Source organism: Salminus brasiliensis, chromosome 15 (genome assembly GCF_030463535.1).
Source record: "Salminus brasiliensis chromosome 15, fSalBra1.hap2, whole genome shotgun sequence".
In the NCBI taxonomy this organism is placed as follows: Eukaryota; Metazoa; Chordata; class Actinopteri; order Characiformes; family Bryconidae; genus Salminus; species Salminus brasiliensis.
Window position 1 is genome coordinate 1,733,886 of NC_132892.1, and position 24,128 is coordinate 1,758,013.

A 24,128-nucleotide genomic window follows, 5' to 3' on the forward strand; every position below is an offset into this window, starting at 1 on the left:
TGAGCTACCACACCATGTGGGAGACTGGGGTTCGATTCCCAGTCTGGGTGGCCATGCTGCGCTACACCAATAAGAGTCCTTGGGCAAGACTCCTAACACTACATTGGCCCACCTCTGTAATACCAGTAACCATGTAAGTCGCTCTGGATAAGAGCGTCAGCTAAATGCCGTAAATGTAAATGTAAATGTCTCGCGGCGTCCATGTCTTGACGGGTCAGCGCCGGTTTGGTCTGCACGGGTGGGGCTGTTAAGCATGGCCAGGAGGTCATCAAAGGTTCCAGGGGAACACCTGAACAGTCATTGAGCCTTTTAGGGCCTTTTAGTCAGACAGAGGTGCCTTCATACAGCTGCAACATCACACCAGCCTTTAAACATGGTGGTGGTAGCGTGGGGAAGCTCAGCACCCTGCAGTGTCCTGTTTCTGGTGCTGCACTACAAAGTCAGAGTTTATCAGTGAATGCCGGGCTGTAAACTTTAGGGCCGGGACGGTTTACAGAACATGAGAGGACTTATCGCTCATTACAGGCGTATTTTTCAGCCATTATCACAGCTCAGCTCTCACCTAACACCACCCGACCCACGCCTGCTCATCACCTTCCCGCTCAGCGCTCCATCACCTGCACAGGCCCGGACTGGCTGATCCAAATCTGAACAGAACTGAACTGAATTCAGCCAAAGCAAACGGATCTGAACTGAATCTAAACTGACCTGAGATGAGCTGAACTGAATCACTAAACCTGATCAAATTGTGCTGAACTGATCTAATCTAATCTAAAATGAATCTAAATCTGAATTGAACTGAATTAGACTAAATTAAGCTTCATCTGGAATGAAGCAGATCTGAACTGAACTGAACTCAAACTGAATCGAAAGGAACAGAGCTGATCTGAATTAAATCAGACTGAATTGAATGGAATTAAACTGAACTGATCTGAACTGATCTAAATCAAATCAATCTGGACTGAATCAATTCAAAACTAACTGAGCTGTTCTGAACTAAACTAAATACGAATGAACTGAAGTGATCTGAACTGAATCAAATTAATCTGAACTGAATCAATTCAAAATTAACTGAGCTGCTCTGAACTGAATCAAATCAATCAAACTTATTCTGATCTAAACTGAAATAAATCCAAATGAAAAAAGCTGGAAATTAAACGAGTTGATCTGAACTGAATCAAATCAAACCAAGCTGCACTGAGATGTTTTGCACTGAATCAAATCAAAGTGAACCTAATTTGAACTGAATTAAATTAATCTCAACCAAGCTGATCTAACCTGGATTAAACCCAATTGAAATTAGTTGATCTGAATTAAATCAAATAAAAAAGGAACTGGACTTAGTCTTAACTGAATCAAATCAAACTGGACTTAGCTGATCTGAACTGAATTAAGTCAATTCAGCTCAGTGAATTTAATTGAATCAAACTTATCCGAAATGAATCCAAACTGAACTGAACTTAACTGAACTGAATCAAACTGAATTGAAATCCCTTTTTTCAGATTTGACACATGAGTCAGTTTTACTGAACGAGGTTCTGCTCAGCTGCTGTTAAACAAAACCGAAGAATCAATGTTCTGCCTCTCCGCGAGTGAGGCCGATTCCCACACTCCTGCAGGACAATGATAAATCACCTGCCTCTCCGGCCGGACCTTGGGACCCTAATTAATGTCACCTCGTTATGGAGATAAAAGTAATTTATTCAAGTCTCCCACACTCTTAACAGCCGTCACTCATTAACTAATGGTTAACTCTGCACTACGGGCTGGGAGATGAGATGTGGCAGTGTGTGTGTGTGTGTGTGTGTGTGTGTGTGTGTGAGTACACTTTGCCTCCTAACTACCACCAGCTCCTCCAGTTCTACATTAGTCTCAATGCAAGCGTATAGCTACGATGTGACGGCCTTTGGGAAACTCACCTGCAGACTTGAAGGTGATGATCTCTCATTTCACATCAAATCACAAAAGTATTGGGACACCTACTCATGTATTGTTTTTTTTTTCAGAACTTAAAAACGTTTCTGCTGCTTTTCTTCGAGTAACTGTCTAACTGAGGCTTTCTACTATATTTTGGAGGACCATTGCTGTGAGAATTTGATTGCATACCCCAACTCCCCAACTCACCCCATCCAAAAGTACTGGATGGAGCTCCACCACCATCATTCCTGAGAACACAGTTCTTCCACTGCTCCACAGCTCAATGCTGGGGGGCTTTATTATACCCCTCTACTAGCCCACGCCTGGCATTATTAGGCAGCATGGTGGCAATAATAGGTTCATGTTTATCTGCTTTGGAGAGTCAGCAATGGGTTGTAGGTGAATGCGTTCATTGCAAAAGGTGTCCACAAACATTTGGACACATATTGTATGTTATGTATATTTAAAAAAGAATCTGTAGGTTCAGATACTGAACCTTTTTGATTTTTATGGGGACCTTCATTGGTCCATGTCGCATCACATTCACGGCCTTTATTATTTCATACTGTCGGATTTGCTATGACAACCAACACTGCATAAAAGCAATCAGCGGCGTAGATCAGCAGACCACTTCAAAGGCAGCCGTTGCCCAAATCCTAAAGTGTCTCCCGTAAGCACCTCCCCCGTCCCCCGTCCCCTGCATCAACCTGGGAGTGCTCACCTGTTTGTCTTTTCCACGCAGGTAACAAAAGCACCTTTCACAGTGCCGACACAGACAGCGTGAGCTTTATGGTCCTTTAATGAGCCCTTCAGCAGGCGGCCTCTTTATGGCCCTCCACGCACAACGGCCTCATTGTGTGGCAGCAGATAAACTCCCGCTTATAGCACCTCTCCCCTATCACCCAGGACAGGGCCTAATTACTTTCACCCCACTCTGGATGGGGTGGATCGCCAGCTCAGCGGCAGCATTATCGCGTGCCTGCTCTGGAGGTGGGACGGACACAAAGGCCTTGGAGGTTCTCCTCCTCCTTCCAGGCAATCCTGGCACCTTTTCTAAATCCTGCTGCCAATCGTTAGCTCAGATGTTCAGATGTTCACACACTTGAATAATCTCTATAGAAAGTCGTCAACAGAAGGGGAATGCTGTACACCTAAGCCTAAGGTATAAAGCCCCCTTGCATTGGGTGCACCATCCCATCCAGTACCGATATAATGATTTGGAGTGGAAGACCTAATGACCAGACGTCAATATAGACCTCAAATCCTCTCCAATGCAATGTTCTAGCATCCAGTCTAAAGTCTTCCCAGCAAAGAGGAGGATTGAGGCCCTAATAGTACCCTTGATTTCAGAAGTGTCTACAAACATTTGGCCATATAATTCGCCCTCTGTACTTCCGCTATCACAGTATTATATCTACTGCTGCATGCTTGGACAAACTTTAGAGAAGTTTGTCTCACAAAAGAAATGCAGTGGAGGTCCTTGGTACGTCCTCGTAAGGTTCCTCAAAGCACCGTAAGAGGTTCCTCCACAGTTCCAAACTGAAGAACCTTCTAAAGGTCATCAAGGAACGTATACTGTGTAGGAACTGTCTATACCTGCTAAAGCTGCAAGCTAAGAATTCGTTGTTGCAGTATGTTGTGTTATTGGCCCATATTTGTCAGTGTATCACAACCTTTGGTAAGTCGGACTGCTTTCAACTCTTAAAAGGAAAGTTACCTCAGATGGTAATATTGCTGTTAAGTTCAAGGTAATTATGATCGTAATTTCCACAATGAAATGACTGTCTAGAGTGGATTTATTGACGGCTGTTTTCTTATCACTGCCTTTTTAGTGCCAATCTCTGGGCATAATGTATCTGTGAACACCTCTGACATGTTGGCTGTTATCTCTACGCAGCGTGATTGGAAATGATGGGACCTCGTCAAAGTCATGTGCTCCAGTGGTTTGGTCATTGTTTCTGTTTCAGCTCTTTAGACTTCAACAAAGAAATCAACACCAATGGAACTTCACTTAGGCAAGCCTACACTAACCCAAACCCTAACCCTAACCCAAACCCTAAACCTAAACCTAAACCTAAAGCCAAAACCCTAACCCTAACCCCTAACCCTAAAAACTAAACCCTAACACTAAACCTGTGTGGATTTAATAGCGCCCCCCACAGGAACCAGAACTCATGCCATCTCTCTAGACCACTCAAAAACACACTGTTTGGGTCAAATAGCGCCCCCTACAGGAACCAGAATACAAGCCATTTCTCCAGAACGCTCAGGCACAAACCATTTGGGTTTTAATAGCACCCCCTACAGGAACCAGAACTCAAGCCATCTCTCTAGACCACTCAAAAACACACTGTTTGGGTCAAATAGCGCCCCCTACAGGAACCAGAACACAAGCCATCTCTCCAGAACGCTCAGGCACAAACCATTTGGGTTTTAATAGCGCCCCCTACAGGAACCAGAACTCATGCCATCTCTCTAGACCACTCAAAAACATGCTGTTTGGGTCAAATAGCACCCCCTACAGGAACCAGAACACAAGCCGTCTCTCTAGATTGCTCAAACACACACTGTTTGGATGTAATAGCGCCCCCTATAGCATTCCAAACTCATGCCATCTTTTTGTACTGCTTACACACACACAGTTTGGGTTTAGAAGCACACAACACAAATATAGCCAAATATGGCACTTAGGTGGAACGTGGACTAGATGGGTTCCAGGTGGGCTTCGAACCCAGGACCTCTCACACTCCACCATAAGCAAATAAGTCCTACTGACATTTTAATATATTCATAGACAGACGTTTATTAAGAGTGTTTCATGTACGACTATGTAAGACTAGTCCCAGACTAGATGTTTAGGACAGGCTTAGTCATGTGGCACTGTCTAAACTTTTGCTGACCTTCCTTGCCCGTCTTAACTTTCTCGAGCTCCAGCCGATCCCTCCCCTCCTTCTCCTCTGGGCCTTGGGAACAATGTAGCACCAGCCCTTTTCTATTCTTCCATTGTTTCCTTCACACACTCTGTCTAATGGCTGCAGAGAATTTAAAGCTTCCTAGACAACAAAGGGTTGACAGGTCGCACTGGGCCTAAACGATTTAATTAACAATGCAGACCTGACAATGACAATGATGGGATAAGTAGGGGGGTTTGGACGGGACAGATGTCAGCACCCTCAGATAGCCATGTTAGACTGCGTACATGTTGGAAAGGAGTGATTGTGGGGTCAATTCTGAGGTTTTTTGGTCACCATCTCTGGTCCAATGACTTGAGCTCCCTGCCTTGGATAAGGAGTCCTCTGGCAAGTGTCAATGTTATATTACACACATAGTTGAGAAGACCACATTCAGCGAAATCTCAATGGTTTCTTCTAAAGAGCTACAAATACTGTGTGCCGTAATAAACACTGATAATTAACGAAGGCCTTTCACCACAAAAACCCGCTGTGAGCAGGATTCGAACCTACGCAGGGAAACCCCATTGGATTTCGAGTCCAACGCCTTAACCTCTCGGCCATCACAGCACGTTAAGATGGTCTCCTCCTGCAGACTGTGTGTCTGATGAAGGAGTTAGGGACGTGTCAATGTTCTGTTGATGTTCTTCAGTTTATCATTAACGCTGATTTAGTGAAATCTCACATCCTGAATATTGAATCTCCAACACTGAATACTGAATCTATAATACTGAATACTGAATCTCCAACACTGAATACTGAATCTATAATACTGAATACTGAATCTCCAACACTGAATAATGAATCTATAATACTGAATACTGAATCTCCAATACTGAATCTATAATACTGAATACTGAATCTATAATACTGAATCTATAATACTGAATACTGAATCTATAATACTGAATCTATAATACTGAATAATTAACCTCCAATACTGAATCTATAATACTGAATAATTAACCTCCAATACTGAATCTATAATACTGAATAATTAATCTCCAATACTGAATCTATAATACTGAATACTGAATCTCCGATACTGAATCTCTAATACTGAATCTATAATACTGAATACTGAATCTCCGATACTGAATCTCTAATACTGAATCGCCAATACTGAATCTCTAATACTGAATCTTCATTATTCAGTGTTGGAGATTCAGTACTGGAGATTCAGTATTCAGAAGTGGAGGTTCAGTGTTCAGTGTTGGGGGAGTTGGAGAAGGTCTTGCAGATGTGCTGTGATGGCCGAGAGGTTAAGGCGTTGGACTCGAAATCCAATGGGGTTTCCCTGCGCAGGTTCGAATCCTGCTCACAGCGGATCTTTATGCAGACACACTCCTCCATTAAATCTCCAGTGTGTATTACTCTCAGCAGACTCTGTAACTCTGTGTAGATCTTCAAAGGCTTTAGAAACTCAGAACAGACTTCAGCCTATACTGAAATCACTTTTAACCCATTCAAAGATTCAGGACTCTGTTTTCAGTCTTGGAGATTCAGTTTTGATGATTCAGTATTCAGTATTGGAGATTCATTATTCAGTGTTGGAGATTCAGTATTCAGTATTATAGATTCAGTATTCAGTGTTGGAGATTCAGTATTCAGTATTATAGATTCAGTATTCAGTGTTGGAGATTCAGTATTCAGGATGTGAGATTTCACTAAATCAGCGTTAATGATAAACTGAAGAACATCAACAGAACATTGACACGTCCCTAACTCCTTCATCAGACACACAGTCTGCAGGAGGAGACCGTCTTGATGTGCTGTGATGGCCGAGAGGTTAAGGCGTTGGACTCGAAATCCAATGGGGTTTCCCTGCGCAGGTTCGAATCCTGCTCACAGCGGATCTTTATGCAGACACACTCCTCCATTAAATCTCCAGTGTGTATTACTCTCAGCAGACTCTGTAACTCTGTGTAGATCTTCAAAGGCTTTAGAAACTCAGATCAGGCTTCAATATAGACGAAACAGTCCCTGACTTAAACCCATTCAACCCCAACTACATACTACACCGCAGCAGGTTCTCTAGGCCCTTTCTCATCTCCAAAACTGAAGTCCAAAGGAGGGCTGAACTACAGGAGGACAGGATAGCTGGTGTGTGTGTGTGTGTGTGTGGTACACCTCCGCTTTTTATTTACATGTCCCATCTATCAGGACACTTAACCTGGTGGCAGTCGGTTGTAATGTGGAGCAGGGCTTAACCACTCGCCATAATTAGGCCCAATAAAGGTTCCTGCTCCATCAAATCACCCAAAACACACACACACACACACACACACACACACACACACAATGTCTCCAATGAAACACACACACACACACATATCACATACAGACAGATACACAGACAGGTAGATATATAGATGGCGGTGCTGATGAAGATGATGCTGATGATGATGGTGAAGATGATGATGATGGTGATGATGATGGTGAAGATGATAATGATGATGATGATGGTGAAGATGATGATAATGATGATGATAGTGAAGATGATGATGGTGAAGATAATGGTGAAGATGATGATGGTGAAGATAATGGTGAAGATGATGATGGTGATGATGATGGTGAAGATGATGGTGATGATGATGGTGAAGATGATGGTGAAGATGATGATGATGGTGATGGTGATGATGGTGAAGATGATGATGATGGTGATGGTGATGATGATGATGGTGAAGATGATGGTGATGATGATAATGATGGTGATGATGATGATGGTGATGATGATGGTGAAGATGATGGTGATGATGATAATGATGGTGATGATGATAATGGTGATGATGATGGTGAAGATGATGGTGAAGATGATGGTGGTGATGATAATGATGGTGATGATGATAATGGTGATGATGATGGTGAAGATGATGGTGGTGATGATAATGATGGTGATGATGGTGAAAATGACAGTGCTGCTGCTGCTGCTGATGATGATGATGATGGCGATGATGATGATGGTGATGATGATGGTGATGATGACGTCGGCCATTTCACACAATAGTTATGTTATGTTATGTTATGCATATAGACGTGGGTCAGTGAGGTAATCACGATAGTGACGATAAACAGTGTGTGTGTGTGTGTGTGTGTGTGTGTGTGTGTGTGTGACAAGGTGAAGGTGTGTGTCAAGATGATAAAACATCACTCTATCTTTCTCTCCTTCGCAGTCACTCACTCGCTCCCTCCATCAACATGAAGTAGCTGTCAGCTTCCTATTTCTGCTAAATTAAATCTGCTTGCAGTAAAGACCCCAACAAATGTGTGTGTGTGTGTGTGGGGGGGGGGGGGGGGGGGGTTGGGTATAGCTAGCGGCTAGCAGCTACTGCTAATATAGTCGTTTGTTTGTATCTTGTGCATTTTAGGTTGTGGGTCTAAATAAAGTATTCACACATGTAATGTATAAGTGTGTGTGTGTGTGTGTGTGTGTGTGTGTGTGTGCGTGTGTGTGTGTGTGTGACAGAAAGAGTGAGTGATAGTCCGTAGCGCATCCTCATGCAGATGAGCCCCCACTGCCTCTCTCGCTTTGACATGCTAATGGATCCAAATTGATGAATACACCTCGCTCACTCCCTCCGGCTCAGAGCCGCCGCCGCCTTACCCAAACACTCCGACCTCCAGCCATCACCCATCCATCAAACCCACGTCCTCCCCCTGCATGTATCTCCAGCCCCCTCACAGCAATCAGCTAATTCTCTCCCTCTCGCTGAGGCTAACCATCACCCCCTCTCCTCCTCCCGCCTCCACCCTCACACTCACCCACCCACCAACTCACTACCCCATCGTCTACCCTCGCGCTTAATCTGCTCTAATGAAGTCCTGATCCACCAATTAGACCCAATCACAGCGGGGCAGCAGATAAATATGGGGGGTGTCACTGCTCAGGCTGCCAGGAGTCAGAGTTATTAGCCTGCTGCTAATATATTAGCGTTAGCTAAGGAGTATGACAAGGACAAAACAAGGGCTTTATAAACATAAACTCTCAGGAGGCCGAGCATTGTTAGCGGACGTGCTCTGGAAGGCTGAGAGGGGCTGGTTTGGTGGGCTGTGAGGGGATCTAGCGTATCTACAGTGTCCAAACATATGATTTAGACTATTTTCACTCATAAGAGAGAAAACAATAGACAACAGTAATCTGGGAGAGACTCTTTTATCTCTAGATGATAGAACTATCGTTATTTCCCTGCTTCCATTGTTTATGGTTGCAGGTTAACTAGCTTGCTAACTCATACTGAGTCTCACTGCATAAAGATCCGCTGTGAGCAGGATTCGAACCTGCGCAGGGAAACCCCATTGGATTTCGAGTCCAACGCCTTAACCTCTCGGCCATCACAGCACACATGACCCACCTCCTCCAGCTGCTAATGTCCTATTGAACTTCTACTACTACAAAAGACAGATAGACAGACAGACTGACAGATAGACTGATAGGCATATAGATTAATAGACAGTCAGACAGACAGACTGATAGACAGACAGACTGATACATAGATATGCAGTCAGACAGACAGACAGACTGATTCATAGATAGACAGTCAGACAGACAGACTGATAGACAGACAGGCTGATACATAGATAGGCAGTCAGACAGATAGACAGACAGACTGACAGACAGACTGACAGACAGATAGACAGGCATATAGATTAATAGACAGTCAGACAGACAGCTTGATAGACAGACAGACTGATTCATAGATAGGCAGTCAGACAGACAAACAGATAGACAGACAGACTGATAGACAGGCATATAGATTAATAGACAGTCAGACAGACAGATAGATAGACAGACTGATAGACAGACAGACTGATTCATAGATAGGCAGTCAGACAGACAGACAGATAGACAGACAGACTGATAGATAGGCAGTCAGACAGACAGACAGACAGATAGACAGGCGTATATATTAATAAACAGACAGACAGCTTGATAGACAGACAGACTGATACATAGATAGGCAGTCAGACAGACAGACAGACAGACAGACTGATACAGAGATAGGCAGTCAGACAGACAGACAGACTAATAGATAGACAGACTAATAGACAGACAGACTGATAGATAGACAGACTGATAGACAGACTGACAGACGAATAGATAGGCAGTCAGACAGACAGACAGATAGACAAACAGACTGATAGATAGGCAGTCAGACAGACAGACAGACAGACAGATAGACAGGCGTATATATTAATAAACAGACAGACAGCTTGATAGACAGACAGACTGATACATAGATAGGCAGTCAGACAGACAGACAGACTGATACAGAGATAGGCAGTCAGACAGACAGACTGATAGATAGAAAGACTGATTGACAGACTGACAGACGAATAGGCCACTGAGTGGAAGTACAAGGTAGGTGTTTCTAATAAAGTGGCGAGTTAGGTGCATGTTAGGTGTTTCTAATAAAATGGCCAGTTGGGAAGAAGATAGGTGTTTCTGATAAAATGGCCATTCAGTGAAGTACAAGGTGGGTGTTTCTAATAAAGTGGCCGGTGTGCCTCTCTCTGCCAAAGTCACCTGAATGATACGAAACCCGCGGGCTGTTAAGACGTGATTCATGCGTCCGGACAGGTTCATTCGAGATTCATCCATCAACTCTTACGGTTTTTTTATGATTTTTATGAGCCGCTGGACGTGTTTGTCCGCTCCCCCGCTTTACACCACCTTCCTGCCCACCTCAGCAGTTTCTCCCGCCGTAGGCCAAAGAGAGTTGTGATGCATTTAAAAGCATCAATAACAGCCAACCTATGCTGACCCTCAGGCAAATAAAAAGTTATTGATTCTCCCACCTTATCCCCACCCCACCCCCCACACCTCCCCCCACCTTCCCAATAAGACTTATTGTTGCCTCCTGTAATCCACTTTTATCTAATCACTTGGCAGAGAGGGAATAGGTGGAGGTGAGGGGAAAAATGAAATGTCTCTGGAGCCAGAGGAACGAGTCCTCACCTTTGGAGATGAAATTAGCCCAAAAGCTGTTGCAAATCAATGAAATCGATGCGGTCAGCTTAACAGACGCCCCGATCGGCCTTAACTGCCCCCAGGAGCCCCGTTGGCGCCTGCGCCGTTCCGTCCACTTTAATTAAATTACAAAAAGGCGACAGGTTTCCAAAACACTGTGAGAGTATTGCTTTGGCATGCCACCAGTAATTAAAGCGACACCCGGCCTGATTGCTGGAACGCACCCTAAACGAACCCATTAAGCCTTCGAACCTGAACACGTTCCTCGCTTACGGAAGCTGGCCTGGGTTTTACTTCCTCACCCGCTTTTCTGAAATCAGGAATAGAAATGGGATCAATTCAGGAAAACTGAGGAATTCACACGACTGTCTACTGCACAAGGTAGGTGTTCCTAATAAAGTGGCCAGTGAGTGGAAGCACAAGGTAGGTAGGTGTTTCTAATAAAGTGGCCAGTGAGTGGAAGCACAAGGTAGGTAGGTGTTTCTAATAAAGTGGCCAGTGAGTGGAATCACAAGGTAAGTAGGTGTTTCTAATAAAGTGGCCAGTGAGTGGAATCACAAGGTAGGTAGGTGTTTCTAATAAAGTGGCCAATAAGTGGAATCACAAGGTAGGTAGGTGTTTCTAATAAAGTGGCCAGTTAGTGGAATCACAAGGTAAGTAGGTGTTTCTAATAAAGTGGCCAGTGAGTGGAATCACAAGGTAGGTAGGTGTTCCTAATAAAGTGGCCAGTGAGTGGAAGCACAAGGTAGGTAGGTGTTTCTAATAAAGTGGCCAGTGAGTGGAAGCACAAGGTAGGTAGGTGTTTCTAATAAAGTGGCCAGTGAGTGGAATCACAAGGTAGGTAGGTGTTTCTAATAAAGTGGCCAGTTAGTGGAATCACAAGGTAGGTAGGTGTTCCTAATAAAGTGGCCAGTGAGTGGAAGCACAAGGTAGGTAGGTGTTTCTAATAAAGTGGCCAGTGAGTGGAAGCACAAGGTAGGTAGGTGTTTCTAATAAAGTGGCCAGTGAGTGGAATCACAAGGTAGGTAGGTGTTTCTAATAAAGTGGCCAGTTAGTGGAATCACAAGGTAAGTAGGTGTTTCTAATAAAGTGGCCAGTGAGTGGAAGCACAAGGTAGGTAGGTGTTTCTAATAAAGTGGCCAGTTAGTGGAATCACAAGGTAAGTATGTGTTTCTAATAAAGTGGCCAGTGAGTGGAAGCACAAGGTAGGTAGGTGTTTCTAATAAAGTGGCCAGTTAGTGGAATCACAAGGTAAGTAGGTGTTTCTAATAAAATGGCCAGTGAGTGGAAGCACAAGGTAAGTAGGTGTTTCTAATAAAGTGGCCAGTGAGTGGAAGCACAAGGTGGTAGGTGTTTCTAATAAAGTGGCCAATAAGTGGAAGCACAAGGTGGTAGGTGTTTCTAATAAAGTGGCCAATAAGTGGAAGCACAAGGTGGTAGGTGTTTCTAATAAAGTGCCCAGTGAGTGGAGGCACAAGGTAGGTAGGTGTTTCTAATAAAGTGGCCAGTGAGTGGAGGCACAAGGTGGTAGGTGTTTCTAATAAAGTGGCCAATAAGTGGAAGCACAAGGTGGTAGGTGTTTCTAATAAAGTGGCCAGTGAGTGGAATCAGAAGGTAGGTAGGTGTTTCTAATAAAGTGGCCAGCGCTCCTCTACTACCAGGCCAGAGGTAGAGTGTGGAGTTGAGTGTCGCAGTGGAGGGAAGGGGGATGTAGGCTCTTGGCGCCCCCTTGTGGCAGAACCGTTAACACAGTCTCTGAGACTAGAGCGCGTGGAGCATTTCACAACTACCAATTACTGCAGAACTGCCATATTAAACACGCTCGACCGAGCCTGTATTCCGCCCCGCCTTCCTTCCTGTGCAGGCGGCCTCACGCGCTCAAAAAACTACATTTCCCATAATGCACCGGAGCCAGGCTGCTCTGATTAGCTGCAGCGTGTCCTCCCTTCTGCCTCTTGTGTGTCTCGGTGTGTGAGCAGCATGGCTTCTGAACTTGGTAAGTGTCCTGGTTTCAGTGTGTAGTTGGTGTTTGAGCGCTTGTAGGGAGTGTGTGTGAGTGTGTGAGAGTGTGTGTGAGGCCGAGGCGCGTCCAGCGGTGCGGAGGTTGGAGTTAGCGGCAGGATGGCGCAGTTTATGGAGTTTATGGAGTCTATAGGGTTCTGAATGTGGGTGGTGTCACCTGGGGGTCTGGGTGTTGTGTAGGTGGTTCGATAGTTGGCTATAGGTGGTGTGAAACCCTTAGGTTTATAGCCTTATTGTGTATTATGTGTTTGTTTGTAGTTTGTTTGTAGTTTGTTTGTATATAGGTGTGTGTGTATATAAATAAACAAGTCTGGGTGCTATGGTAATTCTATATCATGTTATTAATTCTATATCAAGTTATTTATCCTGATGCATGTAATCACAGATGAAAGACGAAGGTGTGATCCTAATACTGGCGTGCATTTCTGGGTTTAAAAACAGTCCCCCGATTCATGTGCTGATGATGAAGACGACTTTCTGTGGTCAGACTGAATGACCCGCTTGTGTTGTACAGCCATGCATCGTTATGAATCTGCCTTGTTGGCGATAGGCCTTCGAATCAGCAGGAACGGTCAAGCAGTCCTCTTTCTGCTGTACTTTAGGGCTGTGTCAGACGTTGGTTTGTTTCATGATGATGATGACGACGACAGGCACTTCTATATGTATTTGTATGGGTGTAACGGTGGTCCTGCTTTGCGGTGGGACTCTATCCTCATTATTCCAGTCTACTGTAATATAACCATGTGTCACGTTTTTTGTCCTCCAGCCGTCCTCAGCGTGTCTGATAAGACCGGGCTGCTCGATTTCGCCAAGCGCCTGGTGGCGGTGGGGCTGAAGCTGGTGGCCTCGGGGGGAACGGCCAAAGCGCTGCGGGAGGCCGGCCTTTCTGTCAGGTGAGGACGATGTTAGACGAAGGCAAGGACTGATCAGACCGAACGCTCTGAACGTGTTTGCCCAGACTTCATTAGCCTGTGCTTGGACTTAAAGGAGAAGTTTGGTTTAAAAAAATAAAAATAAATTCAATGTACGTGATGGATCACTGACTCCAGATTCAGCCGATCAGTCGCAGTTGCTTCTTTAGTTTACGAATGGGGGGTGCTAGGCTAACATGGCTAACATACACTGGGTTTGGACTGTCACCAATCTCAATTTGGACCACAGGGTGTCCATGTAAGGCCAGTGTGTTTTTTAGCAATGTTAGCCTAGCATCTCCTAATCAAATAATCAGTAAATCACTTGTTTACTAATATAATCAACAGTGAAGGCACTAATGTCCTCTTTTCCCTTTTGCTTTGTTTTTTGCAGAGATGTCTCCGAGCTCACTGGCTTTCCAGAGATGCTTGGCGGCAGGGTCAAGACCCTCCACCCTGCTGTCCACGGCGGCATCCTGGCCAGACACACACAGTCTGATCAGGCTGACATGGAAAAGCTAGGCTTCAGTCTCGTGAGGTAAAACATGGGGGTTCGCTGGGAAAGTGTGGTTCTTTAGAGTGTCGGTCGCCATGACAACAACCCAGAGACAGCCCATATTTAATTTCCTATCCAAACCCACCAGTAAAGCTACATGTGTCTTCTGAGTTTTATATGTAATGATGATGATGATGGTAAAGTAGTGAATAGAGAATCTGAACTAATGCAGTTCTCTTTAGGGACTACTTTCTGTAGCCGCACTACACCCTGCAGCATGTATCCCTCCACCATTTTAATGATCTGATGTTAAAAGCAGGTTCTAGAGCCGAGCTCTTCTCAGAACTCTGGTAGAACAGTGTCTCAGGCATCAGGCAGCGTCTTCATCACCATTAGGTGAAGAACTTTCTGGGAGGAGCTTTTAGAACGTCTCATTCCGTTCACCTCCACTGTGAACTCCAGGTCTGACTGGGTGAGGTTATCTAGAACCGAGAGTTTCCCACCAAACCCCCACACTGAAGATCTCGTGTGATCGTCATGTGATGTAATTAAATCTGCTAACTTGCTTAAGGGTAGCGCCTAAGCAAGTCTATCATATGAGAGAGCTGGAGCTTAATCCAATCGCAGGCTAATTGAAGCTCTGGAGATGTGGCATGGCTCAAGGCTCCAACAAGGGCCTTTTGTGGACGTGGGGAAGTGTGGTCTGTTTGATAGACTACGGTTTAAAGTGAGGGTCTGGTTCTAGTACTCTATGGTTCCTCCTTGACCCCAGAGGTCCTCAGCTTTGGACTGGTTTGTGTCTTTCAGAGTGGTTGTGTGTAACCTCTATCCCTTTGTGAAGACCGTGGCATCTCCGAATGTGACCGTGGCTGACGCTGTGGAGCAGATTGACATCGGTGAGCTAGATGAGTCCACCAACCTTCAGATATGAATATGTCAACTGTTAGAATATTTGAATATTATGACCACCTCCCTAATAATAGTTGGAATGATCACCCTTGAGTCGAGTGTAGATTGCCTGGTACCGCTCACCAGTGGTGTCAGTAACCCATGGGGCTCCACTGTTATGCTGTTGGGATGCACGCCACGAGACGTCCATTCTCGGTACACCTTCACTACGGCAGCTCTGGAACATTTCAAAGAACTCTGAGGTTTCTGGGATGAAACCACCGTTCACCCAAGACCCAATTACCATGCCCTTTTAGACATCGGCCAGATGGCATCCTTCACCCATGTCCATGGTTCTCCACTCTGCAACAACTGACTGGTGTGCCCGCTTCGGCAAAGTCCCGAGTTCATGCCAAACCAGGGGTGGTCCTAATGTTCTGAGATAAATGTCGCAGTCGGCGAAGGGTGGTAGTGTCTTGGAGAGTTCTAGAGCCGCCGTAGTCAAGGTGTACCGAGAATGGAGGTCTCACACATTGCCGGCACCCCAGCGGCATAACAGCGGTCCCTATGGGTTGTTGATGCCAGAAGGGATCGATGGTGACTCGTGCGAGTGGTGCAGAGCAGTCAGCACTCTCTAACGAAGACCATCCATCCTACGACGTCTCGCCTGGGCCATCCTACCCCAGGGTGGTTCTTCCCACTATTAGGTAGGTGGTCATTCTGTAATGGACTGTATAATGTTCGTATAAATTCTGTCAATTCTGTGTCCAGGTGGCGTCACTCTCCTCCGCGCTGCGGCTAAAAACCATGCCCGGGTGACCATCGTCTGCGACCCGTCCGATTACGACCTGGTCGCCAAGGAGATGGAGTCGGCCAATGACCACGACACCAGCCTGGACACCCGCAAGACTCTTGCGCTAAAGGTGACCTTAACGAACACCGTAGGCTAGACCGATGCCTGCCTGTCATCACAGTCACATTTACAGCAATAAACAGTCGTGTACTGTAGCTAAAACCGATGTGGTCACATGGTTCACAGGCGCTTCAGGATTAGCTAAAAGCTAACACCAAGCCAACTGTAGCTAGAACCGGTGCATTTATGTGGTTAATGGGAACTTCAGGATTAGCTAAACGCTAACACTAGGCAGACTGACTCAAGGGCTGGTGGTTATCTTGTTTGCAGATGTAGCTAAAAGCTAATGCTAGGTCACCTAAAGCAAGGGTTGCTTATCTGGTGCATGGAAGCCTGTGAAGTGGCTAAAGCTAACACTAGGTTGTTTAGCTACAATCTCTTCAGCTACGTATAACCGCCCAATGTGTGGAATGGGCACTGAGGGCTAGGCTAGGCTAGTTTATGCAGGTGTGGGTTGTAGCGGTGTTGTAGACCATACAATAAAAGCAGAATTATTATTGTTTATTGTTTATTATTATTTTTCCCTTCCAAGAGCTGAACATAAAATAAAAATCAGTGTTCTTCACTTTGAAGAAAAATAACAGGGTGGTAAATGTATAATTACTACTTGTATATCAAACAAGTGTGGTTACTACGGCAACTGGTGTCGCAACAAGAGCAAATATGACTAAGCTTTGACCACGTAGTTTGGATTTGGTTACTTGGAACTGAGAGCACTCTGAAATAAGAGCACCAAAGTCCAGTTAGAGACGGGATCAGACTGGCGCCCCCTGTTGGAGTCGGATTGGCACCGCACCACACCGTGCTGTCGTGAAGGAAAGCTCCAGAGCTTCTTCAGCCTTCAGGCTTATGAGCAGCTGATCTTCTGGTTCCGCTTGGCTCACGTTCCACTCCCTCAGCCGTGTTCAGACCTGCAGGCCATCAGTTCATGTTGAGCAATACCCCCCGAACCTCCAACCACCACCCCACCCCACCCAACACCGTTCTTAAGCAACAGAGGCAGAAAACTGTTTTTTGAGCAAACACACACACACAAACACACTGCTTATCTGCGCTCTGCTGAAAGCATCATTGACCCTCATTGATCCTTTAATCAGTGGGTTCGAGCAGAGTGGAGATCTACTGAGAACTTGCCCTGATTGCTGCAGCGCTGGACATTGGGTCATCACAGGGCCTCAGAGGCCTTCGCTAACGGGCAAAGTCCGTCGGGTTGAGATATCGGGTGGTGGTCGGCTCTCGGTTTGGTGCGCTCACTCATTGCGTCCTCGTTTGACCTTTGAGATGGTGGAGGTGAATGCTGACTTGAAGGGCTTTATGAAAAGCCAGAAGCTCCTCCTCCTCCACAGGACGGCCGACGACGCCATTCATTGACATGGTCCTCAGCTTCTAGATGTTTGCTGTAGTGTTGCTAAGTGGTTGCTATGGTATCCCAGGTCTATTCTATGGGGTTGCGGTTTCAGGTGCTTACCACAGTGTTGCTAAGTGGTTGCTAAGATCTTTGAAGTGATTCCAGGTGTTTGCTAGAGTGTTGCTAAGTGGTTGCTATGGTATCCCAGGTGGATTCTATGGGGTTGCAGTTTCAGGTGGTTAATATGGTGTTGCTAAGTCATTGCTATGATATTTGAAGTGATTTCAGGATGTTTGCTATAGTGTTGCTAAGTGGTTGCTATGGTATCCCAGGTGGATTCTATGGTGATGCCATTTCAGGTGGGTAATATGGCATTGTTAAGTGGTTGCACAGGTTTTGCTACTGTGTTTCAAGTGATTGCTGGAGTATTTCAGTTGGTTGCTATGATGTTGCTAACTGGTTGTTGGGCGGTTGTTTTAGTATCCTAGGTGGTTAATAAGGCGTTGCTAAGTGGTTGTTGGATTAGTGCTATGGTATGTCAGGTGACTGTGGTGGTTGCTAGACAGTTGTGCTTTACACTCCCTTACAGCTGCTCATTTCCAGCCCCAGGCGCTATTAATTGACGTGTGTGTGTGTGTGTGTGTGTGTGTGTGTGTGTGTGTGTGTGTGTGTGTGTTCGTTCCCACAGGCTTTCACTCACACGGCTCAGTATGACGAGGCGATTGCCGATTATTTCCGCCGCGAGTACAGCAGCGGCGTTTCTCAGCTGCAGCTCCGCTACGGCATGAACCCTCACCAAGCTCCGGCCCAGATTTACACGCTACGCCCCGCCCTGCCGCTCACAGGTACACACACACACACACACACACACACACACACACACGCCTTCTTTCACCAAGGCCTGAAATCAGAACTGTTAGCGTAGTTTATGCTAAACACTTTTGTTTAGAATCAAAAATCAGATGAACATGATTGACCTCTGACCCCAGATACTGTCAATCACCCAAGACCTGTCTCTCCTGTTCACTAAAAGCTATGCTAGGCTAATGTTGCTAACATACACTAGGTTTAGACTGTCACCAATGTCCTCTCGCTTGTTTCTGTGAGTACACGCCCCCCAAGTCTTGAGGTATTCCAGAAGGTACAGAAGATTGTGGAGAGGTTTGTTTTTGTGGTGTTAGACTAAAGTAAGCTCCATAACAACCACCTAGCAAACACTTGCCAATACCACAGCAACTACTTGAAAATCCATTGCACCCTTCTGGCAACCACTTCGGAAAACCATTGAAAGCACCAAGGATACCATAACCTTATGGAACACCATAGCAACCACACACCAACTGCCTGGGAAACCACCTGGGATACCATAGCAATGCCACCCATCTAATAACCACTTAGCAACATTGTTGAAAGCACCATAACACTATAACTGCCAGGCAACACCATAGTAACCACCTGGGATACCATAGCAACCATCTAACAACACATAGTAAAGAAAACGATGAGTAAAATGTTTTTGTTTGTTTGTTTGTTTAATTATGTAAACGTCTGTCTCTCTCTCAGTGCTGAACGGTTCTCCAGGCTTCATTAATCTGTGCGATGCTCTGAATGCCTGGCAGTTGGTCCGAGAGTTGAAGAGCGCTCTGGGGTTGCCCGCTGCCACGTCCTTCAAACACGTCAGCCCTGCTGGTGAGCGCTCACACCCACCCACCTACTCTGTATGCTGGACTAATGGTGGTGTCCACTAGGGGGCAAATGAGGGCTGAGACATCACCTAACTGACCACATCAACTACAACTATATAAAAAAATAGTCACCTGATTAACCATCACACTCCTCTAATAATAATAACCACCCAGCGACCGCTTAGCAACATCATATTAACCACCTGGGATGTCATAACAACCGTCTTGTGACCATTGGCAAAACGTCATAGCATCCACCTGCGAGCAAACACCAGCGCAACCGCTTAACAATGCCATCTTAACCACCTGAACTGGGAACCCCATAGAAACCACCTGGGATACAGTGGCAACCATGTAGCTACTCTAAAGCAAACACCGCAAATCACTTAAAATAGCGTAGCAACCACTTAGTAACACCATGTTACCCACCTGGAATAGCAACATGATAGAAACCACCTGAAATACCATAGCAGCCACCTAGAATACTCCAGCAATCACTGGAAAGATCATAGTGGCAACACCAGCTCAGCCACTGAACAATGCCATATTAACCACCTGAAAAGGGAACCCCATTGAAACCACCTGGGATGCCATAGCAACCATATAGATTTACCATATTAACCACCTGAAATAACAGCCCCATAGAAAGCACCTGAAATACCATAGAAACAGCCTCATAGAAACCACTAGGGTTGCCATAGCAACCGCCTGAAACCGCCTAGCAACCTCACCTGAAACTCGTGTTTCAGGTGCTGCTGTCGGCGTTGCTCTGAGCGAGGAGGAGGCCAAGGTGTGTATGGTGCACGACCTGCTGAAGGACCTCACGCCTCTCGCCACTGCCTACGCCCGAGCCAGAGGTAACACACACACACACACACACACACACACACACACAGTAAGTACTGTTTAAACTGAAGACTGGGTTGTCTGTGGGACATCAGTAATGTCCTCTGTGGGATGTCTTTCAGGCGCAGACAGGATGTCTTCATTTGGAGACTTCATCGCTCTCTCTGACCCCTGTGATGTTCCCACAGCTAAGATCATCTCTAGAGAGGTGTGTAGACCTGGATCTGTAACCCTAACGTCCTGGAAGTTCATCTGACCTACACAAGAACCTGTTGGCTCCTGAATGACCCCTTTTACCCCCCCCCCCCCCCCCCCATACTCCTCCAGGTATCAGATGGAATAATCGCCCCTGCCTATGATGAGGAGGCCCTTCGCATCCTCTCCAAGAAGAAGAATGGCAACTACTGTGTTCTTCAGGTAACAGCTGCAGCTCCACTCACCCTCCATCTGCCTGGGGTTCAGACACTCTGACTATAGACAGGGGATGAACAAGGTAGGGGTTTCCGATAAAGTGGCCAGTGAGCAGAAGCGCAAGGTGGGGGTTTCCAATAAAGTGGCCAGTGAGCGGAAGCGCAAGGTAGGGGTTTCCAATAAAGTGGCCAGTGAGCGGAAGCGCAGGGTAGGGGTTTCCAATATAGTGGCCAGTAAGCAGAAGCGCACGGTGGATGTTTCCGATAAAGTGGCCATTGAGCATAGCTTGGTCGTTCTTTCTTTGTGCTAAAACGTGCTAATCCAGTCTTCCTCCATCGCTAACCATGTTGGGGGTGGTCTTGTGAACATGCCTCCATCAGATGGACCCCGAGTACGAACCCGAAGAGCAGGAGGTGAGGGTGCTGTTTGGGCTGCATCTCAAACAGAAGAGGAACAACGCAGTCATCAATCAGGACCTCTTCAGTAACATCGTCTCCAAGGGAACGGTGAGCCACAACCACAACTTTCCTGCATATGAGGGTATACACTATACGGACAAAAGTATTGGGACACCTGCTCAGCCATCATTTCTTCTGAATTCAAGGACATTAAAAAGAGTGTCTCCTGCTTTTGTTGGATTAGCTTTCTCTAGAAGAAGACTAGATTTTGGAGGAGGAGCATTGCTGTGAGGATTTGATTGTGTTCAGTGACGAGCATTAGTGAAGTCTCCAACTCCTCCTATTCAAAAGTACTGGATGGAGCTCCACCACCATCATTCCAGAGAACACAGTTCTTCCACTGCTCCACAGCTCAATGCTGGAGGGGCTTTATACCCCTCTAGTCCATGCCTGGCATCAGGCAGCATGGTGCCAACAATAGGTTCATGTTTATCTGCTCTCAACTACTTCTCAACAGGGATCATGCATGCATTCATTAGAGGGGGTGTCCACAAACATTTGGCCGTATACTGTGTATTCTAGCTGCCGTTAAACAAGCATCTTTAGACCGGTGCTTATGTGGTTCTGTCTCTTTAACCTTTTGTTAGCTGTCTGAGAAGGCTCTTCGTGACCTGATCGTGGCCAGCATCGCTGTGAAGTTCACCCAGTCCAACTCTGTGTGTTACGCTAAGGATGGGCAGGTAAGCGGCCATGCTAATGCTAAGCGCTAATGGTAGGGATGTTTTTACTTATGTATTTTAAGCCAAATTCATAACTCTGTGTGTGTGTCAGGTGATTGGTATTGGAGCTGGGCAGCAGTCTCGGATCCACTGCACTCGTCTGGCCGGAGATAAGGCCGATAACTGGTGGCTGCGGCACCACCCCACAGTGCTGGGCATGAAGTTCCGTTCTGGGGTCAAACGTGCAGAGATGGCCAACGCCATCGACCAGTACGTCAGCGGCACCATCGGAGAGGTAACCCGTCACAAACGCACTACTTTTTAGCACACGGCTCTCAGATTCTTCAGTTAAAGCTTTTCCAGGTTCACGTTACAGAACCACTCTTCAGTTCCTTTGTTCAGAACCTGCTGTGTAACAAAGTACAGCAGTTAACGAACAACTGGCAGCAGTTCATTAATAGTTTTTAAAAGCGTGATGCCAGAGTAACTAAATCATTTCCAGTAAATATAGAATAATTTCCTATAGCTAATAATTTGAATCGTTTATTACTAGGTACTGAATCATTTATTACTAGGCACTGAATCATTCAGGGTAGATGCTAAAATTTTCAGGGTAAGACTAAATCATGTGCAGTAAACAAAGAATCATTTCCTATAGCTTTTGATTTTAATAATTTATTGTTAGATGCTAAATGATTCAGGGTAGGTACTGAATGGTTTGCACTAGGTACCGAATCGTTCAGGGTAGGTACTGAATGGCTTGCACCAGGTACTGAATCGTTCAGGGTAGGTACTGAATGGCTTGCACCAGGTACTGAATCATTCAGGGTAGGTACTGAGCGGTTTGCACCAGGTACTGAATCATTCAGGGTAGGTACTGAGCGGTTTGCACCAGGTACTGAATCATTCAGGGTAGGTACTGAATCGTTCGGGGTAGGTACTGAGCGGTTTGCACTAGGTACTGAATCCATCGGGTAGGTGCTTAATGGTTTTCACTAGGTACTGAATCAATCGGGGTAGGTACTGAGCGGTTTGCACTAGGTACTGAATCGTTTGGGGTAGGTACTGAGCGGTTTGCACTAGGTACTGAGTCGTTTGTTTGTGTGTGTGTGTGTGTGTGTGTGTGTGTGTGTGTGTGTGTGTGTGTGTGTGTGTGTGTGTGTTGCTCTTAGGGTCCAGACCTGGCTGTTTGGAAGTCTCTGTTTGAGGAGGTTCCCGAGCCTCTATCAGAGACCGAGAAGAAGAACTGGCTGAGCTCTCTGCAGGCTGTAGCTCTGAGCTCTGACGCCTTCTTCCCCTTCAGAGACAACGTTGACCGTGCCAAACAGGTAACGAACAAACCCCCACCCCACCCCCACCCATCCCCCTCGCCCCAACTGCTGACCTTCTTTGCTTTATGTAGATGTAGATCATTTCAGGTATCAGTTAAAGGCCTAATCGCACATCTTTCTGCATGTTTTCAGAGCGGCGTCGAGTACATTGCTGCCCCCGCTGGCTCCACTGCTGATGAGGTGGTCATCAATGCCTGCAACGAGCTGGGCATTACCCTGGTGCACACCAACGTGCGCCTCTTCCACCATTAAAAACTGGCCCACGCTTGCATGTTTAGCCACAGCCCATTCTGATCCCCACTTAGCGTGAACCCGCCCCCCACCCAAACCTTCTGAACCAACTTCTGTAATGGTTCCTAACCCTGTACCTGGAGAACCGCCTGCCCTGCATGTTTTAGTGGCTTCCTGCTCCATCGCACCACCCTTCCTGTTGAAAAAGAAGGCTTAATGTTCATTGGCTGATCAGCTGAAATATGCAGGGCAGGGGGGGGTTCCAGGACTGACCAGCTAACCCAGTAGGGCTGCACAATAACACTGCATACCTGGCCTGAATTGGACACCTGTAAGCGTAAATATCTCAAATTCGAACATCAGCGAACATCTGTGATTGGTCAAGATGAGTGAGAAGAAGCTCATTTGCATATTGCAATTATTACAAGCCTCCTATGCAGCCCTGCACCCTGTTTTTGTCCTCTTACTGTAATCCCTATTAGTTCCTAGCATTAACATTAACAGTTAAAGGCTAACTGACCCCAGTTGGAGCGTCGGTCAGTCCACGTAGTGTCGAGTCGGCTCTTTACTTTGCTTTCAGAACATTCCTTTTTTCTACTGCACCTTCTGATAGGCTAGATTTTGTAGACGATGCTGTGAAAGATGTAGTTTGGTCGTGAACAGTAGAAGTGGTGTTCGCTTGGCGCTACATTCCGCCAGAGTCAGATTGCTCTCTACTGCCTCTAGTGTCTGATGGCGGTCACAACCGGATCTAGAGACACCAAATAAACAGTTTCTCAAAGATTTGCTTTCAGTTTGTCCTTTTTTTAAATGTTGTTCCCCCTCCCCCCAGCCTCTACCTAGAACCCCACCAAAATCGCCAATCACACAATGCTACCACTGATGGGATGCTCTCAGAATCTGATCTCTCTGAATAGCTGCTATATGCTATAAATATATAGGACTTAATTATGGTTTAGTGTTAATGTACATTATGTAGAACTTCAATTAATTTATGAATTATATGCATTGATTTCTTACTTATTGTAATAGAATCTATTTTATTAGAGGTATATATATATTAGTACTCAATGCTAGGGTGGCTTTATACCCC

The 24,128-nt window shown here is 45.8% G+C and overlaps 1 protein-coding gene and 4 non-coding genes across 5 annotated transcripts; 3 read left to right on the plus strand and 2 right to left on the minus strand.

Annotated features, from left to right (window-relative positions):
* Positions 1–5,356: 5,356 nt before the first annotated feature.
* trnas-cga (transfer RNA serine (anticodon CGA)) lies at positions 5,357–5,438 on the minus strand. Its single transcript has one exon. It is a non-coding gene; the product is annotated as a tRNA-Ser (tRNA).
* A 674-nt stretch (positions 5,439–6,112) lies between these two features.
* On the plus strand, positions 6,113–6,194 carry trnas-cga (transfer RNA serine (anticodon CGA)). Its single transcript has one exon. It is a non-coding gene; the product is annotated as a tRNA-Ser (tRNA).
* Positions 6,195–6,639: 445 nt separating this feature from the next.
* On the plus strand, positions 6,640–6,721 carry trnas-cga (transfer RNA serine (anticodon CGA)). Its single transcript has one exon. It is a non-coding gene; the product is annotated as a tRNA-Ser (tRNA).
* Positions 6,722–9,125: 2,404 nt separating this feature from the next.
* On the minus strand, positions 9,126–9,207 carry trnas-cga (transfer RNA serine (anticodon CGA)). Its single transcript has one exon. It is a non-coding gene; the product is annotated as a tRNA-Ser (tRNA).
* Positions 9,208–12,755: 3,548 nt separating this feature from the next.
* atic (5-aminoimidazole-4-carboxamide ribonucleotide formyltransferase/IMP cyclohydrolase) lies at positions 12,756–23,816 on the plus strand. The gene is made up of 15 exons (XM_072656874.1): positions 12,756–12,832; positions 13,625–13,751; positions 14,164–14,307; positions 15,073–15,161; positions 15,925–16,076; positions 18,103–18,259; positions 18,978–19,103; positions 19,849–19,956; positions 20,068–20,153; positions 20,273–20,362; positions 20,737–20,862; positions 21,402–21,494; positions 21,586–21,768; positions 22,646–22,801; positions 22,937–23,816. The coding sequence occupies exons 1-15, from the start codon at positions 12,817–12,819 to the stop codon at positions 23,054–23,056; spliced, it is 1,773 nt and encodes a 590-aa protein (XP_072512975.1). The 5' UTR covers positions 12,756–12,816; the 3' UTR covers positions 23,057–23,816.
* The last annotated feature ends 312 nt before the right edge of the window (positions 23,817–24,128 follow it).

What these genes read in the sequence shown, in the direction of transcription:
- atic (XM_072656874.1), top strand. An exon ending in CTAAGATCATCTCTAGAGAG is followed by an intron (nt 20,154 to 20,272) that starts GTGTGTAGACCT and finishes ATACTCCTCCAG; the next exon opens with GTATCAGATGGAATAATCGC. An exon ending in ACATCGTCTCCAAGGGAACG is followed by an intron (nt 20,863 to 21,401) that starts GTGAGCCACAAC and finishes ACCTTTTGTTAG; the next exon opens with CTGTCTGAGAAGGCTCTTCG.